At 48.6% G+C, this 27,531-nt stretch overlaps 1 protein-coding gene across 1 annotated transcript in view; it reads left to right on the plus strand.

The window, feature by feature from the left end:
* Positions 1 to 1,007: 1,007 nt before the first annotated feature.
* GALNT2 (polypeptide N-acetylgalactosaminyltransferase 2) overlaps positions 1,008 to 27,531 on the plus strand; it is a 215,067-nt gene continuing 188,543 nt past the window's right edge. The window contains exon 1 of the mRNA XM_031016643.3: positions 1,008 to 1,352. Within this exon, the coding sequence (XP_030872503.3) occupies positions 1,227 to 1,352 (126 nt within the window). The 5' untranslated portion in view covers positions 1,008 to 1,226. The remainder of the gene's footprint in view (positions 1,353 to 27,531) is intronic.

Genomic DNA, 27,531 nt, shown 5'->3' on the forward strand with positions numbered 1-27,531 from the left:
TTTCTTCTACTTAAGTAATTTAATGTTCAGTTCATGGCATTCTCTCTAAGTAATGCTGAAGGCTTGTTTGTGTTTGTTTCGTTGAGGATATGGGTAGGGACTTATATCAGGCAGCTGCCATTATCCTCTGACCGAGAAGCTCCTGAAAACATTTAATATATCAAGTTCTAAGTAAAATTTCTGTCTTTCTTAGGAACACTGGAAGCTTTGCGTGTTACAAGGGCATCACCAAGGTTACATAGATTATGTTACAAGACAGATCGTTTTCTTGTATCGTTAAAGATGCTTAATGTGCTTTTTAAAGAACGCAACGAATGAGAAAGAAAAGATTTTAAACAATATATTATTGCTTTCCTTCTTCCTCATTTTGTGTTTATTGAAAAGAACAACTCTACCATTGATAGCTCTGTCACCCACAGAAAAATGTTCTTTTGAAAATTACCTTCTCAGTTCCTACCACCTCAAAACCTCCACATCTGCCTATATAGATAAATAAAATCGATACCAGCGGGTCAGGAATGTTTTGCTGCAAGATTAGTGAGAAAACTGCAGCAAGCAGCAGCAAAGTCGGGTTCAAGCGGGCGGTTTGCACCAAAAACTCAGGTCAGTTGGCCAATAAGAGCAAGCCCGTTAAGGGTCTGAGGTGGCCCCAAAGACCAAGGCTGAAGAGGTGACAGTCTGGGCAGGAAGCGCCGAGGCCACTACCGCCCCCGTAATCGAGAGGCCCCGTGTGCGTGAGCAAGGCTCTTTGCCCACGTGTGCGCGCGCTCCAGTCGGGTCCCGGGGCAGCCACCTGTCACTCACGGGGGAGGGGGCGGCCGGCGGGGGGAGCACGCTGAAGGGCGGGCGGCCGGGGGCGGGGCGGCGCCCAGGCCCTCACGGCGGAGCCCGGCGTGCTGCAGCCATGGAGACGCGGCAGTCCCCTCCCGCGGCCCGCGCCCCGGCCCCCGCAGCCGCCGCCGATTGGTCGCCCTTTGCTCCCTGACCCCCCTCGCCGCCTCCGAGGCCGCTGCTTCCTGCTCTGGTGCCGCGCGGCGCCGCCGGCCCGGGGCGGAGCTCGGGCGCCGAGTGCGCGCCGCCGCCGAGCAGTAGCACCGCGCGGGAGGAGGAGCCGCCGCCGCGCCCTTCCCCTTCCTCCGCTCCTCCCCCGGCCCCCACCGCGCCCGCGGCCGGCCCAGGCAGCACTCGCGAGCAGCGGCGGCCCCGCCGGCGGCCGAGTTGGGAGAATGCGGCGGCGCTCGCGGATGCTGCTCTGCTTCGCCTTCCTGTGGGTGCTGGGCATCGCCTACTACATGTACTCGGGGGGCGGCTCTGCGCTGGCCGGGGGCGCGGGCGGCGGCGCCGGCAGGAAGGTGAGTGGAGCGCCCTGCGGCGGCCGGGCCCCTGCGCCCACCCCCCACCCTGCGCCCCTGTCCCCTGCCCGCTCCGCGCCGCCCCTGCGCTCCTCCGCCTGGACCTCCGCTCATGTCGCCCGCCCCCGTCCCGGGCCTCCCCGCCGAGTGCCCAGGGCAGGGGTGCACCCGGCCCCTCTGCGCACGCCGGGCTCCGAAAGGGCGGACCCCGCAGCCTTTCTCTGCCCCCTCTCGTGGACGTCGCCCCTCTCTCTGCTCGTCGTAATTCGAGTCTTGTCCGGCCGCCCGGAGCCCCATCCCCTGCGGTTGGAAGTTTAGGGATGGGGGTGTTGGGAAACACAAAGGGGGTGGGGAGGAGAGGAGAGAGAGGCGACCGCCTTTCCAACGCGTCATGTACAGCAGGAGAGAGGAGTCCAAGTTTCTTTTCAGCCCTTTGATACCAGCGGCTGCAAATCCTCGTCCCTTTCCCCCTGTCACTCCGCGGGGCGTGGGTTCCGTGTTTCTGCCACCTTCTTTGCCCTTTACCTTTGGGGGGCAGGGGCGGCCGCTCCCGTGCCAAGTAAAGCCCCAGGGCCCGTGCGAGCCAGGGGCCAGTGCGCCCCGAGCGAGGCCAGTCCCGGCCGTCCCCTTGCGGCCCCGGCGTTACCCTCTGCCCAACCCGGCCCCCGGCCCTCCCGCGCGAGCCGGACGTGGCCTCCTGCACTTGCATTTTCCATCCCCACTCCCCGCTTCAGGGAGAATCCCTCTTCTGTGGCTGTGTTTTTAACATGCTCCAGGGGCCGAGTGATCCGGCTGTGGGGACCGTGTGAGCCGCTCTGCGGTTCCGCGTCCTCGTGCCACAGCTCCGGACGGCCGGGCCCTGGGCATTCGGGAGGATGGTGAACGCCGAGAGGAGCCGGGACAGCGCGGTCCTGCGGCCGAGCGCCGGCCGGGAGAGCAGGGCGTCGGGCTGTGTGCTGGAGCATGCCGGCAGGGGACGTTTGTAGTGTTTTACTGGCTCCTCGGCTTTGAAAGCAGCGTTATCTTTTCCGAATTCCTGTAACCCTCGTTACTGTGACATTTAGTGTCACCGCAAACCCAGAAAATTCTGAGTTAATGGAGATGGACTACGGGTGGTTGGGTTGGAACAAGAGAGTGGTATCCTGAAACAAGCCAGAGGGAACTAACTAGATGAACAGACTTCAGTTCTGAAGTCAGACCCCTAAATGTCCACGCCGGGGTTTGGCTGCTTCAGAGGTTTTTTTCTTTGCTTCATTCATTCATTCATAGCCGAAGATGTTAGGTGGAATGGGTGCCTTATGTGGTTTCTGGTAAATTACATGGATTTGTTTTATCTAGAAGGGCAGAAATAAACCCCTCTTTCCACGTGCTGAATCGGCCTAGCTTCTGAGCTGACATTGTACTCTTAGCATTGTTTTTGTAAAAAATGGTATAGGTAGTATATGTACGCGAAGACTTGGTTTATTCTTGAACAGCAAAGAGCATGCAGGCAGCAAAAGCCGTGCAGTCCATTCAGAGATATAATCGTGTAAAACTGGAATGATTTTTAAAACTTTGCTTCCCGGTAAACTGTGCCTTGGCCACTCTGCATAGCCTGGTGTGCTGGTGAGACCTGGCAAAGCTTTCTGCCTTTCATGCAAAGAAAACCAAACACATAAGCCACCCTTGGCGTTTCTCTTTCCTTAGTCTGCCACTTTCATTAGTACACGTGATTAGAAAGAGCAAGCGTGCTTGTTCGCCTCCCGGAGGCTGATTCCTCACTCTGGTGGGCTTCAGTTCCTGGATGGTGTGAGGGGTCTTCCATGCAGTCGTCTTCAGACACTCCTGAAGTGTGTGATTCTTAGTTTGTTTGTTTTGTTTTGTTTTGTTTTGTTTTTTAAAAGAATTCCTGGTGGCAATATAGACAGGTACGGAGACCAGGTAGAAAAAGTGGGGGAAATGAACAATTACACATGGATTGGTGATTTGGGATTCTATTCTTTCTGTCAACGAACCAGAAAATTTAATCCTAGCCCTTAGGATGCTTTAGTGATTTGTCGGTTGAGGAAGAGGTGTGTAAATGCAATAGCTTTTGAAATTGCAGTGGAAGACTCATTAACTTCGTGTGGTGGACCCTGGGTTAAAGAGAAGCCTTAAGATGGTTTCTGAAGGAGGTAAATAGAGCCCTGCTGTCACGAATGCCTGATGTATAGGAAAATCGTGTAGTCTTCTTTCTTCCCCAATTGTTTCCATGGATTTAGACACTAGAAGTGTCTCTAAATTTATTTCATTCTCATACCAAAAAAAAAATGTGGTTTGTTTGGCTTGTAAAGTATGGACATAAAAAAAGATAGCGGGCCATGCACAGAAAGGCAGAATTTAAAAGCTAGCTATAGTTTTTTAGAGATAAGTGGACCTATATTTTTTCTCTTGCCTCATACTGTTCTAGTCAGGGCTTTTATTCCATATTTAGCCAGTTTCTGCACATCCTGACGTTTTTCATAGGGTACTAGGCTGCAGTATTGGGCTTTAGGGATCGTCTGAGGGGAGTCCAACTAGGATTTCTGCTGCTTCAGCAGCCCAGCCCAGGCTTGTCATTGTGTGCCCTGCCTGTTAAGTAACTCATCACAGAACTGTTATTCTCCACTTGGCAAAACCCAGAGAGCCAGCTCACCTCAGATTGCAGGTTTAGTAAACTAAGCAGGAGGGAGTGCTGAAGACCAATCTCAGGCACTGCCGCACAACTCGGGACTCAACACCCACGCTCAGGACATGTATGTTAAAGCAGTTTATGCAAAATATTGTTTAAAATTACATTTCATTTACATTTGTGTCCATACCCTTTCCCCCCATATTTTGCTCTTTCCCCCTAAATTGATGATTTGCACTTCAAGTGTGCCTTTCCTTTGAGCTTCTTAAATGCTTTAAAATTTTAATCATGTTAAGTCTCCCCTGGGCTTTGGTACGTTGGCAGTGGATGGAGCCGCAGAAGAGAGGAAGGGATTTCTCTGGAAATGAAGCTGCCTGTGGGTGAAGTGTGGCTGTTCAGGGTGGAAAGGGAAGGGTTTTCTCTCTGCTGTAAGAGTGTGTGGAGCCTGAGACCGCTTGCCTGTGTGCCTGCATGCTGGGAGGTAAGGGACAGTGTTAGTTGAGGGACATGATCCGGAGCCCTGGGAGCCTGTCCACTTTGCACAGTAGCTTCACCCTTATTCCCTGAGCTGGCACGAGTCCTGTGGCCCTTGCCCGAGAGTCCAAGGGTGGGGGACTTTGGGTGGGATCTTCTAGGAATCATGCGGGGAGGCGGGCAGGTTATTTCTTGGAACAGTGAAGGACCTTGCCGGGCTAGACCATGGTACACATGGAGGGGAACGTTAGGGTGTAAAGTTGGAGAAATTCAGAACTAAATTGTAATGAGCTTCAAATGCCAAGCTGAACCATTTGGGAACCAGTAATGTTTTTGAGCTAGTAGTAGACATTAAAGAGAAATGGCACAAATCCACTTATTGGCATTGAGTGAGACCTAGCTGTTTACCTCTTTGTGCTTAGTGACCTTCACTGATGCATTGAACCTCTCTGACCCTCAGTTTCCTCATCTTTGCAGTGGGAGTAATCATTCTTACCTCATGGCCTTGTTCGGAGAGTTAAATACTGTTAGTGGGTGCTGAATAACTGCTATCTCTAAAAGAGGAAAATGAAAAAATAAAAGCCTAAATATCCCCTTGAAAGTGTAGTGAACCAGGAATCTTAAGTTCACGATATTCCTGATACAATTCTTGATTTCTGGAAAATAGTCGTCTTTCTTTTTTTTATCCCTTACCCCACCTCTGAGATTGATCTGACTGGTTCGTTTGGGGTTTGGGCTATGAATCTTAAATGCTGTTAGAGACAGACTTTTTGGGAAGTTGTCCAGACACCATGCCAGCTCTCTTGTACCCAATTGTGGTGTCAGAATGGGGATCCCAGTAGTGGGCAGCCATCAGGAATGTGGGTGGAGGGTGCAGCTTGCCTTGGCGGTTAGGCAGTTGTAGTGTCCACCAGTGGACAGACGTGTCCCTGAGCGAGGGGTTCCTGTGGTGGGATCCCAGGTTCTGAGCTCCACTGCTCTCCCTCTGTAGCCTGCCCCTCTTGTTAGAAGGGCAGGTCGCTGTGATCCCTGGAAGCATGCATGACTTGAGGTCGAGCATGGGGCCCTCACGTGGTTTAATGGGTGCCAAAAATCTGTGAGCATCTTGGTGGATGCGGAGGGGAACACCCATACCACTCCTTGCCACCTATCATCAGTTTGGAGTTTAAAGAAAGTCCACTTCAAATGAGAGTTTGAAGTTGACATAGGGAGGACAGTAGCAGGGAAAACCACTGTATAGCCAGATAATCTGACAGTGGCACTGTAACATAAACTTCTCTCTTTAAAGAAAACAAAGTTTCCCAATTCTGGAGTGAAGTTGTGGCTGCCTCTGGGTCTGCAAACATAATGGAAACAGATTGTGTGACTGCTGAACAGTGCAAAAGTAACGAGCTCTTCCTTAGACCCTTGAGCAAAAATGAAAAAGCAGCTGCTTTACCCAGCACTGAGTGGGGTCAGCTTGCCCAAGCTCTGTTGGACCTTGGGGTGGGGGACACCTGGGAGGCTGGTGAAGGTTTTATGAGTCTTCAGGCCTGCTGTCAGTTTCCCCACCCTAGCTCCTGTTTGGATGAATGATGGGTGAGTGGTTGGTCTCCTGTTTGGAACAGAGGAAGAGGTGGTCAGAAAAATGATGGGAGAGGGGGGTGGGGGAGATTGGGTTGGGGAAGACATAATTTCTTCTTGCTACTGCTCATGTTTCTCAGGGCTTTGGGGAGAGGGAAGTCAGTTTGGGAAGATACTGATTTTAGTGTCAAAGCAGGCAAGGCCACTGTCCTGCCTAACTTCTAGCAAGTCCAGAGGCAGTGGGCTTAGTGAAAGGAGGTGTGGTGGGGCGGGGGTGGGGGGGGTGCGGTGAGGCTGCCTGGGACAGAGACACAGGTGTAAGCAGGAGTCGACTGTGAGGCTCTGGCTGAGATCCCAGGAAGGGAAGCTAGGTATTCCTGGGAAAAGCCTGTGAAGTCTCCTGGAGTGCCCAGCAGAATTCACGTGATGAGAAAACACACAAACCTGGCCAAGTCTACGCTCCCTGTTGGTTTTTGTGCTTTTGTCCTTGTGAAGCCTCTTCTGGAAGCTCTGCATGGGTGATGCTGAGCCATACAAGTCAGTGGATATCCAGATGGAAACACACTGGCTTAGCCATGCCACTCACATGTAACAGTGGGGCACTTCCATGCTGGTTGTTAAATATGCTCTGCCTTGAGACCCCCCGAGGGCCCTCCACTTCCTAGCTGCCCTGGTCTTTCCTTGGGATCTCTTTCCCATGTTCAGCAATCAAAGGGTTGAATCCTGACACTTGAGGGGCCTCTTGGACCCACTTCTATGCCTGTGCCATAGTGAACATGCTGATTGTCACCCCTGCAAATGTGCCACTTGGATAGAAGGAGGCCTAGCCCCACTTCCATGATGGGAACAATCCCTTTTCCCTCTGAGTAAGTCTTGATTCACTGTTACTGTTGAGAGTCCTGGTTCCACCATTGTAATCTTGTGGCCTTGCCTCTAGACTGCCTTATGGGTGAGGTGTTTTTAAGGAGGAGGGATGTCTTGGTACTTCCATATGCAAACCCTCCTGAATGGGTCTGGGATAGGCTGGGCCTGGCGGGGAACTCTCCTCTCTGGAGAATTACATTGAATTCATTGATGTGTGCTCACCAGTGATCACTCCTCTCCTTAGAGTGGAACTTGACCTTGTTCTCTTAACAGTGTGAAGATTCCTTTACCTTGGCCCTGTGCTTGATCTTCATGATGAACCCAGTATGGAGTTGGCAGGAAAGCTGTCTTCAGATTACCTGCCCAGTCCAGAAAGCCTCTCCCACCTTTCTCTATTGTAAACCATGGAAATAAAAGGGGCTCAAGACACTAATCCATCTTCCCTGATGGGCCCCCACCTTTCTAGGGTTCCCTGCTCCAAGCAGGTGGCACTGTGCTCCTGCCTGGCTCTTGCCTCCTGCAACACAGGGTGAAACACTGGCATTTTTGCACTTAGTCATATCTACTAGTATGGGCCCCAGAAGCATGGGGTGTTTTATATGGATTAGGTTTCTTAGCATGCTGAAATGTAGATGACAGTGATTCATCAGGGCCGGATTTGGAGATAAACAAAAACTGTCACATAGAGTCTCACTCATAGGCTTACATTTAAAAAGCTTTCCCAGGCTATGGGAGTTATATGAGCCCCTTGTCTCACTGAGGCGGGCTGTCACAAAGAAGCAGTTAAGGGCTGGCTGCCTGGGGGCTGGGAAATGGGCCGATCCCTAATGGCTCAGCCTGCCCTTGCTGGCTGCTTGCCCTGGTCAACTGTCCCTTCTGCCGCAGCCTTCCAGGAGCTCCCCGTGGAACAGAGAGTCTCTCCTAGGCCAGTCTGCTGACCACCTCCTCCTGCCCATGGCTGGCAGTTTTCTGTCCCTAACTCTTAGGGAAGAGGAATGGCCAGGAGGGTTGAGGGTAGAGTTACTTAATTTCCAGAGTTCAGGTCAGGACATGCATTTGGGCAGGGACAAGGGTACTTTCGGGACCGTGGTTGCTCTGGTTCAGTTTCTTAACTCTGGCACCATTGACATTTTTGGCTGGCTTTTTTTTTTTTAAGACAGTTGTGCTCTGCCACCCAGGTTAGAGCTCAGTGGTACAACCAGAGCTAACTGTAGCCTCAAACTCCTGGGCTCAGGTGATCCTTTCACCTCACCCTACCGAGTAGCTAAGACTATAGGCATGTGTCACCACACCAGGCTAATTTTTAAATTTTTTGTAGGGACAGGGTTTCACTATGTTGCCCAGGCTGGGCTCAAGCGGTCCTCCTGCCTTGGCCTCCCAAAGCATTGGCATTCCAGGTGTGAGCCACTGCACTGCGCTGGATCATTCTTTGTTGTGCAAGGCTGTCCTCTGCATTGTATGATGTGTAGCAGCTTCCCCAGCCTCTCCCCACTAGATGCCAGTAGTTCTCCCACCCCTGATCTGCCAAGTTGTAACAACCAAAAATGTGCAGACATTGCCAAGTGTCCTGGTGAGGGTGGGAGGTGGGCAGAATTGCCCTTGGTAGAGAACCACTGCCTTAGTCCGTTAATTTTTATTTCATTCCTTCTGTCTGAGCCTTTATGGTTAGACCTTCTTGGAATGAGACTGCCTTTCTGTGTGGTCTGGGGTGAACCACTGTGGGGAGGGCTAATATATTAATACGTTTTAATTTTCAAAATTTAATAAGCACTTTCGTGGCACTCACTGTGCATAGAAATAAAAGGGCTGCAGTTCGTCTCAGCCCTTTTATTTCTTCTAGTGTACTGATGAAACTGAAGCACAGAAAGGTTAAGTGACTTTCCCAAGGTCACAGAGCTCACAGGTGGCAGACCCAGGGTTGTCTGGTGGAAGAGATCTCCTCAGGGCCTCTGGAGGCAGTGGGGTTTTTCTGCAACTCCTGGCCGAGGGTTTCTGCCAGCCAGCAGTGAACCTGGCTTGCTCCTGCTCCCTGGGCCTCCCATGCCCCTTCCTTGCATTGGCAGTGCCCTCATACTGCGGCCTCATTTGGAAAGTTCCTGGAAGGCATCTTGGAGCAGATGCACACTCGGTAATGCTTTGATAGTAGTGCTGGTCTGTTTTGCTTTTTTTTTTTGAGACAAAGTCTCACTCTGTCGCCCAGGCTGGAGTGCAGTGGCACAATCTCGGCTCACTGCAACCTCCGCCTCACGGGTTCAAGCGATTCTTGTGCCTCAGCCTCCTGAGTGGCTAGGATTACAGGCACCTACCACCATGCCCAGCTAATTTTTGTATTTTTAATAGAGACAGGGTTTCACCATGTTGGCCAGGCTGGTCTCAAACTCCTGACCTCAGGTGATCCACCCACCTCGGCCTTCCAAAGTGCTGACAGGCTTACAGGCGTGAGCCACCGTGCCCGGCTGCTCTTTTCTTCATTTTTACCTTTTGCTCCATGGAATTTGTGTTCCTACCCTCCAGGCCTCTGCCTGTCCTGAAGGCTACAATCCTCAGCTGCCCCTCCGGAAGGAGCAGAGATGAAAACTGGCTCTGGTTCTTTTCATTTATTCTTTCAGTGAGTATCTCTTGAGACCCTCCTATGTGCCAGGCACTGCTTGAGTGTTTGGGAGTACACCAGTTGTTGTAGCAGACACGAAATCCTTGTGGTCTTGGAGCTTTCATTCTAGTGGGGGGCTGCGGGGAGCCAGACAGTAGACATGAAGTCAGTTATGTAGTGTGCAGAAAGGTGCTATGTGCTGTGGAAAAAATAGAGCAGTGTATGGGGATTAGGGATCAGGGCGGAAGGATAGTTGCAGTATTAAAGTGGTGATCACGTAGGCTCATGGGGAAGGCAGGATTGGAGCTGAGACTAAGAGGGAGCCATTGTGGTTCCCTCTGCTTCAGAGGCAGCCCCTGGTTTCATCTTCGTCCAGCCTCTTTTTCGGTGATCTCTCTACTCCTTGGTTTCTTTTGCTAAACAAATGAGCCGGTTTTCTTTCCCGAAGGATGTTGCCTTTGGTTGGGTAGTGGTGGAGTTTCCCTCCATGCTGTAGACATCTTGGTCACCTGTTCTTGTTCTGGTCTCCTCGATGAGGCATGAATGCATCCTGGTTAAAAGGTTGTGTGTACTCTCATAATCGCTTCCCTTACTACAGACCTGCAGCTGCTCGAGGCAGTTTAATTTAGACTGCTCCAGCAGTTTAATTTGCTGATCAGCTTCGTAGGATATGCTTGTGGAACAATCTCATTTCTTGATTCCTGAGCTGACGTCTGTGAAGCACCAAGCATCGGGTAAGTCATTCATTGTTAGGTGCACCATTGAAGGACACTACACATTCTTAAAGTGCTTTCTGCACATATTGCTGTTTAACGAGAAATCCCCCTGGGTCCCTGTGCACCTTTTCCAGCACAGGATTTCCACTGTGATGTGATCTTTGGGAGTTGCTGCGGGTGGGAGTGGGGGTTGTTGATTCATATTTGCAGGAAACCAGAGATCAGATGCCTGCCTGATACCCAGGCTTTGGAGAGGGGGGTTATTCTTGGCAATGTGGGTAACACTGAGCTTCTGTGATCGATAGTATTGTACTTGGGGACAGTAAAATGGAGATGCGACTTCATGGCCAATCTCAGGGAGGCGGAACTGTGGGAAGTTGTGGCTGGTCCTGGTTCTCAAGGTGAGGGCATGCAGGTGCTTTTCATAGAGGCCATTCTCATTTATGAAGGGTCATTAGATATTTTATCGGATTGGTAGGTACCAATCCCATAAAACCATTGGGATGGTTAGGCACTGTGCGTCCAGTGTACTTCTGGATAAAACAACTGGAGCATTTACATGGCAGGAAAAAGAACAGGTAATTTGAGAGGCCTTCGCATTCAAGAATGGCCTTCAAGGTTTCTTCCTCTCTGCGTCAGAGACCAGCCCAGGGAGTGAATTCTTTTCTTTCTGAGAGGCTGCTGCCCTAGAAAAATGACGCACTTCAAATGAAGGGTCTTTCTTAGCTAAATTGCCCTGTGAGAGCTTGAGGAGCCGGTGCAAATTAAAGGCCTGTGTTTTGGAGATGCCCATGAATTAAGTACTCTGTTATCAGTATTTGGGTAAGTGTAGATGACTGTTGGGTAGGGGCATTTGTATGGCTGTCCTGGATGATGAGAGGGTTGGCCCAGTGTGGGATGCCTCCCAGTCTCATTGTTTCCTCCTTGCTGCCTCTGGGGCTTTCCTCTTGACCTAGATGTTGAGCTTTTGCTCTGTGACCTTCGAAAGGCCTGCCCTGCCGCACTCTCCTTCCCCTCCTGCCCTTGTCCTGCCCCATCCCCTATGCCGGGGAGCTCACTTAGTTGTCTTCCTGTCTCACTTCTGATCATCACTAATTTCCCCTGTGTCTGGAATACAACTTTTTCATCAATTCCGAGAGGCCATTATTTGTCAAACATGCCATTATTTTGTGGACCACTAGGAAAGAAAAAACACTGTTCATTGACCTGTGACACAACGGGTTCTTATCAGTTGGCGTTCTTATTTTCTACTTATTGAAAGAGCTCTTTCAGACCGAGACATTGATTTTTCCATATATCACTCTCGGGCATAGATAAATACAAAGGAAAATACAAGTGAAATACATTGAGCAAAGTGTTCTAAAACTTTTTCAGAGTCCAAGCACTCTGAGTCACTTTTTGACTCAGATGTTAGTGCCTATTTTCTTCAAACAGAGTCATCCACTGTGCCACCAAGAGCGCTGGTGATGTAGCATTTCCTAAGGAAAAAAATCCATAAAAATACTAAGAGCCATTGGTTCTGGACTTTGAAGACGGCTTGGCAATGAAGTCGAGGTAGCCAGCCTTTGACTCTTCTGAGAATTTTGCCTAACCCCTCAATTCACCATCCATTCCTATCCCACCATGATTTGGTTTTTAGGGATTAAGAGTGCTTGCTTCATTGTCGTTTCTTGGATTTTCTTCTAAGCCATTGACGTATATGTCCTGCAGATGTGGATGATTGAGCATGGGCTGGTAATAACGCATCATGGGCCTTGCCCAGCCCATAGCATTGCCGACGTCATTGATTGTGAGCTGCATTCCAGTTGGGGGTGGCGGAGGAAAGGGCATCTTAGAATTGACCAATTACAGCCTTTCTTTTTCTCGTGTGTCACATTGCAGTTGGGCCTTCATATCTGCGGGTTGCACATCTGCAATTAAGGCAATTCCTACTTTATTAGTGGTTATATTATTCAAAAATCCTTATTTTTTGAAGAACAATACAAACTGTGGATACAATGTATCGTATTTGGGGGGGAATCATGGAAGAAGCCAGATGTGCTGTCGAAGTTGACCAGTGGGTTCATGGAGTTCGTTCTACTGTTTTATTTTTGTGTACTTTTGAAAAGTTCATTTAAAAAATTTAAAAAGATATTTACTCATGTATGCAGCATAAATTAAAGAAGCAGCTGAAAACTAGTATTTTTGTAAAAAGCAACTCAAAGGGTTTGTGATCATATTAGTCCAGAGGTGCTTCTGCCTCACAGCTCTTCTGTAGTTTGGGATATTCCACAGTGATTCTTTTCATAGGGAGCATCAGAGATCACGTTAGATCCTGACTTAGTACCTGTATCACCAGGGAAGCGTTCTTACATTGGTTGCTGTTTCTTCTGTGAGGAGTATCTACATTCTTTGGAAATTGCTAATCCTGGTGCAGTTTCTGGTGGTAGAGGATGAGCTCAGGGGGTCTGTGAGGTCATTTCTGCCTAAGCAGACTGCCCGGTGGACCAAAGACCCTGTTACCCACCAGAGTTCACTGTAGATGTTTTATTTTATTTTATTTATTTATTTTTAGAGTCAGGGTCTCGCCCTGTCGCCCAGGCTGGAGTATAGTGGCATGATCATGATCATAGCTCACTGCAGCCTCAAACTCCTGGGCTCAGGCGATTCTCCACTTCAGCCTCCCAAGTAGCTGGGACAACAGGCATGAGCCACTGCATCCAGCCAGATGTTTTATTATCTTGACTACACCCTTCTCATTTGCCAGGCACCTCTTTATGTTCAGTCTTTCTGCCAGATTTTTCACTCATGCTAGGCAGCTTTGCTTGTGGTTATAAGCTATCCATCAGGAGCTGTGGATGACTTGGGAAGCTGAGTGGGAGACCGTTAATAAATATGTGTTACTCCTTTTGGTTCTCCCAACGAGATATTGATGCTAAAGGCTATTTTACGTGGTATTTGTCAATAAGAGATTTTGGCAAATTATGATACTGCGTATCTTCTGTAAGGTATAATTCCTGGTACTTCAAATTTATGTCAGCTTTGTCTCTGAGATGTCTGAAATGCTTTAGAGCCATTGCTCATTTGTCTTGCTTTTCAGCATGCCTGGGAGAATGAACAGCTGGGGAGAAAGAAGAGCTTTTCTTCCCACATTCACACACAGTTTCTGATGGACCCACAGGTTATTAGCCTGCCCCACGGGTCATGCAGTAGCAAAGTTGGGACTAGAATTTCAGTGTTCCTCCACCTGCCTAAAGTACGGCTCTGGAGAAAGTCAGCCCTGGCTGTCCTGGTCTTAGTAAAGCTATAGTTCCTGAAACATCAAGTTACAAATAGCAGGTTTCCCTCTTGCTGATGCAGAGCTGCAGCTTCAGGCTTGGAAGGTGCTGATTACTGGGGCTGGTGATCTACTAACCCTTTATTGAAACTGCTGATGTGGATGATCGAGAAGCAGAGAGCCGGGAGGAGAATGTAATTCAAGTCTGGGTTCTTGGATGGTCTAAGCTCCAGGCCTGAGGCTGGCCGTCATGAAAGGAACATAATTGTGGCTGTCCAGGCCTCCTAATTGGGCTCATGGAGGCAGACGGGCTCATGAGGAATGTCCCTACGCAGAGGGTTGCTGAGGCTCGGCCTCCATCTGCACTTCAGTAACTTAGGAGCTCACACATTCTTATGGGTCAAGAAGTAATCTGGGTCACTAAGCATTTGCCTAGGAAGATGTGAATTTGGCGTCCTTTGTTTTAGAAAGGAAAGGAATAGAGGTAAAATTTCCCCTCTTCCTGGTAATAAATGTGACTTGGCATATGTCATAATTGCAGTAGTGTTTGTACTTAAGACATAGGTTTTAGTTTAGAGGATTTTTCTCCCTAACTGGCAGTGGAGAGTGTGTGGAGTCATTTTCCTTGTACTGGCCCCGGAAGGGTATTTTTGGTGATCTAATTTTTTTATTCCAGTGTTGCAAAGCGCCGACATCATTATCAAATGTGCCATAGTTGTTTGGAAGCGAAGCTCTCATCAGCTATGTAAGTTTTTATTTTAGGTTACTGTGGAGAAGGGGAGGCCTTGGTGGAGGACTGATGTGTGTTCAGAGTCGGAGCTTTCTGCAGAAATTCGAGTCCTGTTGACCCAGGGAGCAGGCCTTGACATCAGGCCCCGTGCATGAAGCAGTGTGATGTTCCAAGCAGTGGTGCTCTGACCACTTGCCATTTAGGTCCTGGTGCCAGCGGGAAGTTCTAGCATCAGCAGGTTGCCAGGGTGACTCTGTAAATCCATACTGGGGGCTTTGGAAACAGTTTTGCCTGTTTCTGGCCCTAGCCTCGTTTGACAGCAGAAGCCCAGGAGGCTTGTGCATGGGAGCTCTTGGTGGACAGCTAGCTCTGGGTGTCTTTCTGGGGCTGCTGTGATGCATTGCACAGGGGCCACTGGCCTGGTCTCCGGAGCAGACTCTGGGTGTGCATTCTGGCTTATCCAGTTAGCTCTGTGGCCTCAGGCAAGTCACTTAACCCTTCAGTGCCTCAGTTTCCCCATTCACCTATCATCAGGTTGTTCAATGATGAACAAATTAGTTTATGTAAAATGCTCAGAATGGTGCCTGGTACATACATAGTAAGTGCTTAAAAGTGTTAACTGCTGTTGCTAATGTTAACTGTCACTTTGAAGGCGGGGAGGTGTTGACACGGGTTCTTGGGGAAGCTGCACCAGTGTGCTCTCACATCACATGTGACACGTCACAGGCATTCACGAGCCCAGAGGCTCCTGTTCCCCAGCCAGAGCCAGCCTCCTCTGCCAGGTTTGAAGTGAACCAACCTACTTTCCTCGAAAGCGCCTCCAGCCTCCGCAGACCATGCCTGAAACTGTCATTCCTAGGTAGGTGGGTTGTTTTGGAAGGAGTGTGAGGATGAAGGGGCTCCTGCAGCCGTTTGCTTCTTCCTCGGGTGGGGAATCTGAGCCCCAGACAGCATGAGGAAGCTGGTCAGGGTCCCCCCCCAGCTGGTGTGAGGACCGAGTGGCCCCTGGGGTTCTGCAGGTAGCTTCAGGCCAGAACCCTTTCCCCATCCAGTGTTCAGTGGCCAGGAGATTATTTCCCATTTCCACCCTTAATCTTTTTCAGCTTGTCTTTGAAAAATTATACCGAGATATGGTTTTAAGTGCATGCTGTTTAATTTTTTAATACTCTTATTGGCAATTGGATTTTTCAACATCTTGAGCTGTTACTATCTGAATATAGCGTGTTATTTGAAAACTTTTCTGCAAGGTTTTAATTAGTAAATGTTCTTTCATTAGTTCAGTTTCTGGCTTGCTTTTGAAACTGCAGATGAGTGACAAGTGGAAGACAAATTAATAATTGTGGCAATGCAACAAAGCCCCCCTGTGAGGGCTGAGGACTAGTTCTGTCAATTAGCAAAGTGTTCACGTGGCTTTGCTGATGGCTCTAATTAAGACAACTCACAACTGGATTGCAGATCAATAGATACACTCTGTGATGATTTTAAGGAGGAATAACCTGTGTGAAAACCCGCATGTTTGGTCATGCTAACCATGACGAGGAAGGATGGCACAGTGGTTGGGAGCCTGGCCTGTCATGTTAGACCTGGTTCAGATCCTGCTGTTACTACGGAGTAGCTGTGGGACATTGGCTTGCGTTTCCTTGTCTGGAAAAGGGAGTTAGTGAGTTGATGAAGATGATGCTGACGAGCTTAGTGAGGACGTTTATTTGTGCTTGCTCTCCCTTCCTGCAGGTACTTCTGGGGCTGGTCTGGCTTGACTTCTCTGACCCAGGACGGGTCTTTCTTGGAGCAGACCTGCAGGTCAGTGGTGACATCAGGTGTGAATTTTTGGACTAGGAGTGTCAGTTGGGGTGCAGAGGCGCCTGGTGAGGCAGGCTTTTCCATCCTTCTTCTCTGGTCCGTGTCCCTCCTTTGGGCAATGTGGAGTTGCCTTCGGTCTGGGAAGGTCTCTGTTTCTTTGTGTAAGGTGAAGCTGTGGTGCTGAATGAAGCAGGTGTCACATTTGGGTTACATTTTTAAGGTTCTCTAATCGGTCAAAGTGCTGTGTAAGTTCCCAGGGGCACCGTAGAACAAAGCAGGCTTAATGGATTAATGGACATGATTGAGTGAGCTGATGGGTTGGTGATTTCATGGGTGTCTGGCTTTAAGCCCTGCCTTGCCTTTGCAGTTCCACAGCCATTCAGGCTGGTCATCTCTTCCTAGGGCCTCCGGAGTTGGCCCACCTTGGAGAGATCTCCAATGTGCCATTCCTCCTGCAGCAGACTCTCCTTATCCCTACTTCCTCAGTGCTGAGCCAGAGGAGAGTACCTTTTATCACTTCTGTATCATTTATTTATTTCAGGAAGGGAGTGTAGTGGCTGCCAGGAGAGGGAGGCACACATATAAATTGTGGACAAAGCCTAGAAACCTAGGCATTGCCCCTGCTCATAGGAAGTCATATGCATGGAACATACGCACTGGAGCGCTAGTTAGACAGCTGGGATGACAGAGCAGGGGATCCAGGCTGATACATCAGGGGAACTTGCAGAGAGAATAGGGGATCCAGGATGATAGAGCAGGATAAGGACAGCTGAGGATGGAGCAGGACAACTGGATAATGGAGCATGGAGCCAGGATGATGGAACAAGCAGCCAGGATGATGGACAGGGAGCTGGGATGATGGAGCAGGGAGCTGGGATGATGGAGCAGAGCAGCTGGGATGATGGAGCAGGGCAGCTGGGATGAAAGAGCAGGGAGCTGGAATGATAGAGCACGGCAGTTGGGATGATGGAGGAGGGAAGCTGGGATGATGGAGCATGGAAGCCGGGATGATGGAGCAGGGAACCCGGGATGATGGAGCAGGGAGCCAGGATGATGGAGCAGGGAGCCTAGATGATGGAGCTGGCAGCTGGGATGACAGAGTGGGGAACGGGATGATGGAGCAGGGAGCCAGGATGATGGAGTGGGGGGGCCAGGATGATGGAGTGGGGAGCCCGGATGATGGAGCAGGCAGCCAGGATGATGGAGCGGGGAGCAAGGATGATGGAGCAGGGGAACTGGGATGAGGGAGCAGGCAGCTGGGATGATGGAGCAGGGAGTGGGATGATGGAGCAGGGAGCGGGATGATGGAGCAGGGAGCCAAGATGATGGAGCAGGGAGCTGGGATGTTGGAGCAGACAGTTGGGATGATGGAGCAGGGGGCTGGGATGATGGAGCTGGGGGGCCCAATGATGGGACAAGAAGCCAGAGTGATAGAACAGAGGAAATGATCTGAGAAACAACTTTGAAAGGTCACCTGCAGCCGCCTGATGCTTGCATTATGTTAAAATGTTTGAAGATTTAGAATCCTCATTTTAAGGCATTGATCTTTCCTTCAGAAAGCTGTCCTTGCTGTTAAACGGTGTCCGGAGAGTAAGGAGATGGTCAGCACTGAGCATTTAGTTTCTCCAGAGGAATGACAATGGGGGTTACTCTGTTTTTACTTGGAGTATCTGGATTGTTCAGGACCAAGTAAAACTCTGTAAGAAAGGGTTGGAAATCCTGGTGGGCCTCTGTTAGCCCTTCCAATGGAAGGGGGCCGGAGGGGGCCCACTGTCTGTGTCCTTGGACCTGCATGCAAGCTGAAGGAAATGGTGCCTGCTGCACATGGAGGAGCTGGAGCCGTGGACAGGCCTGAGCTCATCTCCATCAGCACCCGGATGTTGGCGTACATGCCTGTGAAGGTGAGGGTCTGCACTTCCAGCAGCCCTCCCCCTTTGTGTGTCACTTTGGACACCTGAGATTTCCCTGATTTGCCTGGAGCCTCTGTGTAATTTTTAATTTGATCCCCTGCGTCCCAGTGGACTGTGAGTGTCTTGAGGCCAGCACAGGCTTGGCCCCTTCCACAGCAGGGAGGCAGTGGGGAGCCAGGCTAACATGGGCCCAGGGATGTATATTCTGGAAGGAGGGCAGGCTGGGGGACGGTCACGCCAATATCAGAGTGTGAAGTGGGGCTCCATGAGAGGTGAGTCCTCATCAGGAAGGGCCGAGGAGGGGACCTGTGGGCGAGGCCTGTTGACCAGAATGATCCAGTGTGGCAGAAGGCTGTCTGGGCTTGGAGAAGATCCTGTGCAGAGATCCTGGGGCCAGAATGAACTTGGCATGTCTGGGCAACCAAAGGAGGAGGGCAAGCTGGTGAATGGGACGTGAGGTCAGAGAGACAGCCAGGGGATGGTGAGCATTTAGGATCTGATTTTGTCTGCCCTGGCACTTCCTGTGTCTGGCTCAGCACCGAGACGTTGCTAGATGAGGGAGATGAGGCTGAGACTGGTGGGCTCGGGGGAGAATGGCTGAGAGCCGGGGTTGTGGAGGGTCTGCCACATGGGGGACCATGCCTCACAGGTTCAAGGCATCCCTGGCCCCTGGCTCCCTCCTACTCTCCTTCAGCTGTTCGCCTGCTGGGTGACTCAGCTGTGGGCTACCAAGTCATTTTGCCCTTTTCTGCTGGGATCTGCATGCTGAGTCTCTGACTGGTAACATGCTGTGGTTTGGCAGCATGCTTGGGAGTTGACATCATTTCTGGGTGCAAGTCTGGCTTTTTCTCCCTGGTGCAGGGTGAACATGGGATTAGGGGAGACAAGAATGTCTGCTTTTTCGTCCAGACATGCTGCCTTGCTCTTGCAGCTGAACAGACCCCAGCTGTATTTGTAAGTTAAGCCCTTAAATCCTTGTGCCCTAAAGGTGGAGGTGCCATTTCATCTCCGAGGAGTGGAGAAAGATTGTGCAGGGATGCTGAGGTACAGGAGAGAGCTGATGAGGAATAGAATGATCAGTTGTTTGTAAGCAATCTCCCCTCTTCTGGCTCTCTTTAGCAAAAGTTTTTATTATTAACTCTCCTTTCACCACTGTGGATGGCAGACATACCTGACGGCAATAACTGAAGCATACCCTGACAGTGACCCTGTGGGGCAGACACACCTGAATGTGTGTTTGGAGTTTTGAGCTAAGGAATCCAGGAGTGGCCAACCTGGAGATTCATTCCTTGTTTATGAGGAATATCTGAGCCCCTATCCTGTCCTGTGGAACACTGGGCATACAGATGAGCGAGGCCCTTTGTTTTGGGTTAAATGAAGGTTGCCCCGTGGAGGCTGTTAGAGGATGCTAGGTGGAAACTCTGTTTATAAACCACAGGCTTCAAGCAGTTGCAGTTTTCCTGCCCAGTCCACTGCCACTGGGCCATCCCTGTGTACAGGTTTCCCACTCGTAAGCCCCTGTGTCTCATTTGCTGGCTCTGGGTCTCCTTCAGCTTCTTGGACCTGGTGCCGTCCCTGTAGAAGTTCATTAGGGGTCTGACATGATCCAGTTCATCACTGGAAAATAGTTCTGAATGTAGGCGGTAATGTTTGTGATTGTCTAGGTTGAAGTCCGGGGCAGTCTACCTGTTTAGGCAAGATGCAGGATTAGGCATCTGAGGTTCTCTTATTCATTGCATTTTGGATCTTCTGGAGCTCCTCCTGGCTGGTTATTTTAATGCTCTATACCTTAGCCAACCACTTACAGAACTGTTTTGATAGGCCACTGACTTCTGGTGTAGACGTTGGGGGTGAAGGATGTTTGACAGATGGGACGGAGATGGATTTATGTTTGTGAAATGTTGGGGAAACCCGAGGCAATACCTGGAGCCCAGAAGAGTGGGCTCACTGTACGTCCACAGCTCTATCAGTGCCCCTAAGGTGATTGGAAACTGCTTGCTGACCTGCCTGGTTAAGGAAGGAACTCGGGTTCCACCAGAAACGTGCTGAGAGATTTCCGTCCACCTTCATGGAATTCACAGAACAAATGACAAGATTTTAATCCAGGTCTTGGTATTCCTAGGGTGCCAGAGGTGAAACTGAGAAAATTTTGCTCTCAATTATTTGGCGAGTTTGTAGGTAGAGAATAATACGAGCTCCTGGAGGGCTGGAATCTGGAGGCATTTCAGCAAGGGTTTAGAAAGGGTGGGTGATGGTGACTAGGGATACAGCACGTTGCTCAGCTCTGGGCTGAGAGGTGGTTAGTTCAGCCTGACGACCCAGCAGAGCACCTCCTGGTCATTCTGCCAGCCCTTTATCTGGTGAGGTAGGGCAAGGAGGGAGTTGGAGTGAGGAAAAATGCCTAAGTCAAGGGAATAGAGGGAGGGCAAGATAAGAGATGGCCCTTGTGCGAGAACTGTCTGCATTGCTCACTCTTTGGAGATTGATGCTTTCTCCATTTTACAGTTTTTAGGGGGATGTTCTTACTGGCAAAAGAGGAAAACAGCTGTAAAGTGAGCAGTTTTTTTTCCCCCCGTGTGTTAAGGGAATTTATTTTCCTTTTCATTCTTTGTTCCTCCTTGGCTCACCCCTACTCAGGACATAACTTTTGCAGAAATGAGGATTTTGCTGCAGCCTGAATCTCCTGGGTTGGATCTCTTAATTAATTAGAGCAATTAATAACTTGTTATTCATGTGTTCGGGGCACAGCCCTTTGTACTCAGTGGTGCGTCCGTCATGCTGTTTGTGCTGTTGGGGACCACTAAGAGTGCTCTAGAAAGTTGGTGTGGGCAGTGCTGAGCTTTGGAGTCATGGAGTGGCTCAGGTGTCAGCTCTGCCACTTACCTGTGTGCCCTTAGACAAGTACCTTTCTATGTCTCTGTTACTCCTCTACGAGATGGAGTTTATCACAGGGTTGACTGCATGAAGCTGTCACAAGGGTTCAACAAGATGTTGCCTGGTGAGCACTTAACCCACACCAGGCACGTAGGGAGAAAGAGCTCAGTAGAGTGTGTGTGGGAGGGGTCTTCTTCCATCCCAGGGAGGGAGGTATTTCACCTGGGAAGGTCCTGGCTGGGAGCTGTCTTCTACCCCTTTTTTATGCAGTGGGCTCTAAGCCAGCATCTGGCACCGCCCTTTCCAAACCAGTGCACACTCTCCCCATAGGGAAGGGGCCTGGCCTGCTGGGGCATGCTTAGTTTCTGTATTTTAAGAGCTCCCTCATCTGATGACCAGTACTAATTACCGAATTTCACAAATGAAATATGTGCACGGTGAAGGAATATGCCTGTTGATTGCACTCGAATTACTGCATTAAAATTAAATTTCAAGGACTGCAGGAGCCTAAGATCCTTCTGCTGTCCTCAACTTCCCCCATCTTAATTGGTTTTCCTTGCCACCTGTCTTTCTTGCCTTTACTCCCCCATAACTGCCAGCCCGCACTGTTATCCAGCGGTTCTCACTCTGGCTGTACGTTAGGAACACCTGGGGAAAACTTTGAGCTATAGATGCCTATCACCCACCCTAGACTGATTCAGTCAGAACGTCTGGCTGTGGGGCCCAAGTGTGTTTTAGAAAAAGCTACCCATGTGTGAATGACTCTCACACAGTCAGGTCTGGGGACAGTTGGTTAGGAAGGCGTCGCTGAGAGTCTCCATCTTTTGGGAATAACTGCTGATGGTCATGGAGCCCTTGAATATCTGTTTGGACTTTTTGAGGGCTCTGAGCTTGAGCTTGGTCTTCTCTTTTGGAATACTTGGGTGTTTGCTTTAATATTCAGAGTTAAATATTGATGGGCATATAATGAAATGCCTACTGGATTACTGGACGATGCTTTTAGCTATGAGTACTTACTCTGGAAGCTCTGAGAATAATAAAAACAATAAACAGCAGATATTAAGTGACAGTTTAGAACAGAAGAAAAATACAAGTTTTGTTACAGGCTCTTGGCTAAATGAATATGGGGGTGGACTGGGGTATTCAGTAGTTGAGCAATCCTGGATTCTATTTTTCCATATTTGTATCTCCCCCCGCCCCCAATGTTTTTGCTTTATTTAACAGTTTTTGGGGTAAAAAACATGTAACATAAAGTTTACTGTCTTAACCATTTTTAAGTGTACAGTTTTGTAGTGTTAAGTGTAGTCCTGTTGTTGTGAAACTTTGTCATCTTGCAGATCTGGAACTCTGTATCCATTAAACAGTAACTCCCATTCTCCCCAGCCCCTGGCGCCCACCATTCTGCTTTCTGCCTCTGTGCACTTGACCCGACTAGGTGCTTCATGTAAGTGGAATCTTGTAATATTTGTCCTTTTCTGATTGGCTTGTTTTCACTAGCGTGATGTCTTCAAGATTCATCTCTGTTGTTCTGTGTGACAGGGTTTTTTTTTTAATTCATTTTTATTGAGGTGAAATTCATGTAACATAAAATTAGCCATTGTAAAGTGTACAGTTCAGTAACATTTACTACAGTTGTACAGCTACCACTTCTGTCTAGTTTTTTTTTTTTCTTTGAGACAGAGCCTTGCTCTGTCACCCAGGCTGGAGTGCAGTGGCGCTATCTCGGCTCAGTGCAAGCTCCGCCGCCCGGGTTCACCCCATTCTCCTGCCTCAGCCTCCCAAGTGGCTGGGACTATAGGGGCCTGCCACCGTGCCTGGCTAATTTTTCATAGTTTTAGTACAGACGGGGTTTCATTGTGTTGGCCAGGCTGGTCTTGATCTCCTGACCTCATGATTCACCTGCCTCAGCCTCCCAAAGTGCTGGGATTACAGGTGTGAGCCACCGCGCCCGGCCACTTCTGTCTAGTTTTAAAACATTTTCTTCCAAATAGAAACCCTATGCCCATTAAGCAATCGTTCCCCATTTCCTCATCTCCCCAGTCCCTGGCAACCAGTAGTGTACTTTCTGCCTCTGTGGATTTATCCATTCTAGATATTTCGTATAAATTGACTCAAGCAGTGTGTGTCCTTTAGTGTCTGAGTTCTTCCACTTGCCATAGTTTTTGAGGTTCATTCAGGTAGTGGCATGTATCAACTCTTCCCCCCCCGACAGTTTTTATTATGGTAAAATACATATAACAAAACTTACCATTTTAACCATTTCTTCCTTTTTTTTTTTTTTTTTTTTTTGAGATGGAGTCACTCTGTGGCCCAGGATGGAGTGCAATGGTGTGATCTCGCCTCACTGCAACCTCCGCCTCCCGGGTTCAAGTGATTCTTCTGCCTCAGCCTCCTGAGTAGCTGGGACTACAGGTGCACGCCGCCATGCCCGGCTGTTTTTTGTGTGTGTGTGTGTGTGTTTTTAGTGGAGATGGGGTTTCGCCATGTTGGCCAGGCTGGTCTTGACCTCAAGTGATCTGCCCACCTTGGCCTCCTAAAGTGCTGGGATTACAGGTGTGAGCCGCAGTGCCCATAACCTTTTCTAAGTGAGCAGTTCAGTGACGTTGTGTTCACATTGTTACCACCATCCGTCTTTAGAACTCTTTTCATCTAGCAAAACTGATACTCTGTACCCAAAAAACAGTAACTCTCCATTCTCCCTCCCTGCAGCCACTGGCGGCCAGGGTTCTACCTTCTGTCTCTGTGAATTTGACTCTTCTAGGTAGCTCATGTAAGTGGAGTCATTCAGTATTTATCCTTTTGAATTGGCTTATTTCACTTAGCTTAATACCCACAAGGTTTATCCATGTAGCATGTGACAGGATTTCCTTTCTTTTTAAAGCTGGGTAATCGTTCATTCTATGGACATACAACGTTGTATTTATACATTACGCTGCTAACACGTGCAACACATTTGCTATTCATGCTACTGTGAACACAGGTGTGCACATTTCCCTTCGAGACCCTGCTTTTCATTCTTTTGGGAGTACACCTGGTGGAACTGCTGGATCATATGGGAGTTCTGTTTTTTAATATACTGAGGAACCTCCATACTGCTTTCCACAGTGACTACACCAATTTTACATTCCCACCAACTGTACACAAGGGTTCCAGTTTCTCCACATCCTCACCAATACTTGTTATTTTCCGTTGTTTGATAGTAGCCATCCTAATGGATATGAAGTGGTATCTTGTGATTTTGATTATCATCTTTTTTTTTGGATGAGGGAAAGTTTGACCCCATATGTGGGTGTCTGTCACCAAGATAGAATGAATGTAATTTCCAAGGAAAAATAATCCCAGACAACCTCTTCTGGATTATGTCCCAACTGATTGGAAATGCTGGGAACTTTCTGTGGTTGAAGGACCTTGACATTTGTTGTCAAACTGCCTGTGAGTCACTTATCTTCTGGGGGAAAATAAACGTAACCGTGTCTTCCAGTCTGAAGTGGGGTGGGTGGATGATACGAAGCATTGCACACAGCAGAGCCTGCTGTCCCTCCACATCCTCTGTAAATGCCGTGTGAAGGTGGTGGACCTGCTACCAGAACTGGTGTCCTGCTGTCTCTGTAGTTAACTCTTAGGAGAAATAACGGTTGTGTGTGTGGAGGCGAAGAATGGGAAGGGAAGGAGGGGTGGGGAGGGCTGGTGCTTCTGAGGTTCCCAAAGTTCCTGGACTCGAATTTTCTGTTGGCAAATAAGCTGGTCAGAACTTAGGAATGTGGTAAGTTGATCCAGGAAGAAGTTGAAGGTTTCTATCTGTGTTTTTCTGTGCGGTTGTGTATGTGTAACACGTTTGCAGAAATAGTTGAAGCTTATTATTTTCTTCAAAAGATCTTATTTTCCAGTGTGTAAATCACAGGTAATCAAATATGAGTTAAAGTAAGAGAGAGACCCTTGGGCTATTTCAGACTTAGCTTTGAGAGAGAGAATGATCATGGGTCTAAGCCGTCACTCTTGGTTTTATAGGTTTGGAAACTCAATGTTTTTAGTTCCATCTGGGAGTTATCAATGGGGGATTGGGGTTTACATGCATCAGAATTGTAAGATACTGCTAAGAATGACGGTTCATTAATTGATGAGAACTGTGCCTCGCTGAGAAAGCCAGCACTCCTGGGGTGTGTATACTCCGTAGACCTTTTCTTTTGTTTCTTTCTTTCTTTCTTTTTTTTTTTTTTTTTTTGAGACGGAATCTCTGTTGCCCAGGCTGGAGTACAGCGGCACGATCTCAGCTCACTGCAGCCTCCGCCTCCTGGGTTCAATCTGTTCTCCTGCCTCAGCCTCCCAAGTAGCTGGGACTACAGGTGCGTGTCACCACATACTAATTTTTTGTATTTTTTTTTTTTTTTTTTTTTTTTAGTAGAGACAGGGTTTCACCATGTTGGCCAGGATGGTCTTGATCTCCTGACCTTGTGATACGGCCACCTTGGCCTCCCAAAGTGCTGGAATTACAGGCATGAGCCATTGTGCCCGGTCCTCAGCAAACCTTTTCTATTGGCCTATTTCTATCTATTTTCTATCGGCCACTTTTTCTATTGGCCTATTTCCATCTGTCTGAGGAATCTTGATGCATCGGCCTTCCTCGTTCTGAGGATCTTTCTGTGTATAGAATCAATACCCTCTCCTTAGGGTAGTGATGGAGATTCATTTTTCAAAAATCCCAACATGTGATTTATGAAATTATTGTTTCAGCTCCAGACTCTGTGCTCTGTTCTGCAGTGTTGGAGCTAGGACCGCACATCCCAGCTGCTTTGCCAGTGGCTTCCGGGCCACCTCCATCAGGAGGAGGCGGTAGAAGCACCAGCAAGATGGGGCTTTGGTCCTTCCTGTTGGCTTCCTGTTGCCCCAGCTGTAGCTGTTGAATTCAGTCTTCAGTTATCCCAGCACTGGCCAGCCAGCCTCATTGTCCACGCTCCCTGCAGATCCTACCACTCCTCCAAGGAAGTCTCTACCTCAGGGCCCTTTGGCTACGCTTCTAAGGTTAAGTCTAACCGGTTCCCTCCTGTCCTTGCTACTTCCCTGATATCTAGAATTTTCCTTTTTCTACCCAGTTACCTGGTTACTGACTTTCTACCCAGTTAACAATTTATATTAAAGCCCTTCTGTTCAAAAAGCTTATGTAGTTTCTGCGTTCTAATTGGATCCTGACTAATACATCTGACTTTCAACATTCTTTAGTAATCAGTCAGCAAAATGATTTCATGAGATAGACGTATTATATTTAATTGGATTACAGTTCACCTTATATTCCTTTAGTTTTTTTGTTTTTGTTTTTGTTTTTTGCACTGATCTTTCTGATTTTCGTTAGGCTCTTCTATGTAATTTGAGACATAACTCCTCCATTAGCTACTTTCTAAATCATCAGACTTGAGTTCTTTCCTGGAAAGATCACCACAGATGGCTAATGTCATTCATTTTGTTGGCTCTTTTGGCTTTATAGTACGGGGTGACAATTCTTTTGTTTTTGGTTTTTTTTTTTTGAGCTGGGGTCTTGCATGACCTCACTGCAACCTCTGCCTCCCGGGTTCAAATGATTCTTCTGCCTCAGCCTCCTAAGTAGCTGGGATTACAGGCACGCGCCACCAAGCCTGGCTAGTTTTTGTATTTTTAGTAGAGATGGGGTTTCACCATGTTGACCAGGCTGATCTCGAACTCCTGACCTCAGGTGATCCGCCCGCCTCGGCCTCCCAAAGTGCTGGGATTACAGGTGTGAGCCAGTGCACCTGGCCGAGGGTGACATTTCTAAACCTTATCTCTAAATTCTGTGTCCATTATTCAGTATTCCTTTAACTTGCAGAGCATGGCTATTACGTGTTTAAGCAACATATATCTCTAAAAAGATTCGAGGCCGCTTATAAGAAAAAGTATATTATGTGTAAGCACAGATTCATTAAAATAAGAGTTTAAAAATCTGGGGTCAAATTTAGGGGGTAGAGGGGATGAGGGATAAAAAGGTGAAGGAAAAAAGAGGTGGATGGAGAATTAAAGAATGAAGGAGAATTAACACTGAACACCCACCCCCATGGAGCCGGATCCTGGCTAGGTGTTTGCCATCTGTGTTTAGTTTAATGCTCAGCATAATCCTGCGTGGCAGGTATGTTACCCCCATCTGTAGGTCAAGAACCTGAAACCCAAAGAGCTGGCCGATTGTGCTCTAGTCCCCCCTAAACATTTCAGCTTACGTCTACTGACACTAAGCCAAGGGGAGCTCCTTCAGTTGAACGTGCAATTGTATCTTGGTAGCCAAAGCAAGAAAGGAAGCATGTTGGGTTGCATAGTTCTCATTTGATAATACAATGAAACATTTTCTTGAGAGAGATAAACATTTTCTTAGCCTTCAAGCTTGATAAGAATCTAGTGGATATTAACTTAAAGGTCACTGAACATGATAATAGTGTCCATCGGGGGGAGAAATAACAGAAATCAAAAGCAGAGATGCACACGTGGCTGTTTATTTAAATCAAACCTGAAGCAGAAGGAGGAACATTAGATCACGGTTGTGTAAAGGCAATTCTAGGAGAAAACGAGGGACTGTAGCTAGCTTTCTGCAGCCCTGACCTGGCCAAGGGTAAAACTAGATCGGCTGCGGGCTGTGTTCCCTGGGCTTCCTGCTGCTTCACTCCTGGGAGGCAGCACAGAGTGGTTGCTAAGGGGAAGGTTTTCATAAGTGCTGGGAATCCACCCTGGGCCGTTTACTGGCCTTGCACATGTGGGCAAGGTACGGTCAAGCTCAG

Source organism: Gorilla gorilla, chromosome 1 (genome assembly GCF_029281585.2).
Source record: "Gorilla gorilla gorilla isolate KB3781 chromosome 1, NHGRI_mGorGor1-v2.1_pri, whole genome shotgun sequence".
Classification (NCBI taxonomy): domain Eukaryota; kingdom Metazoa; phylum Chordata; class Mammalia; order Primates; family Hominidae; genus Gorilla; species Gorilla gorilla.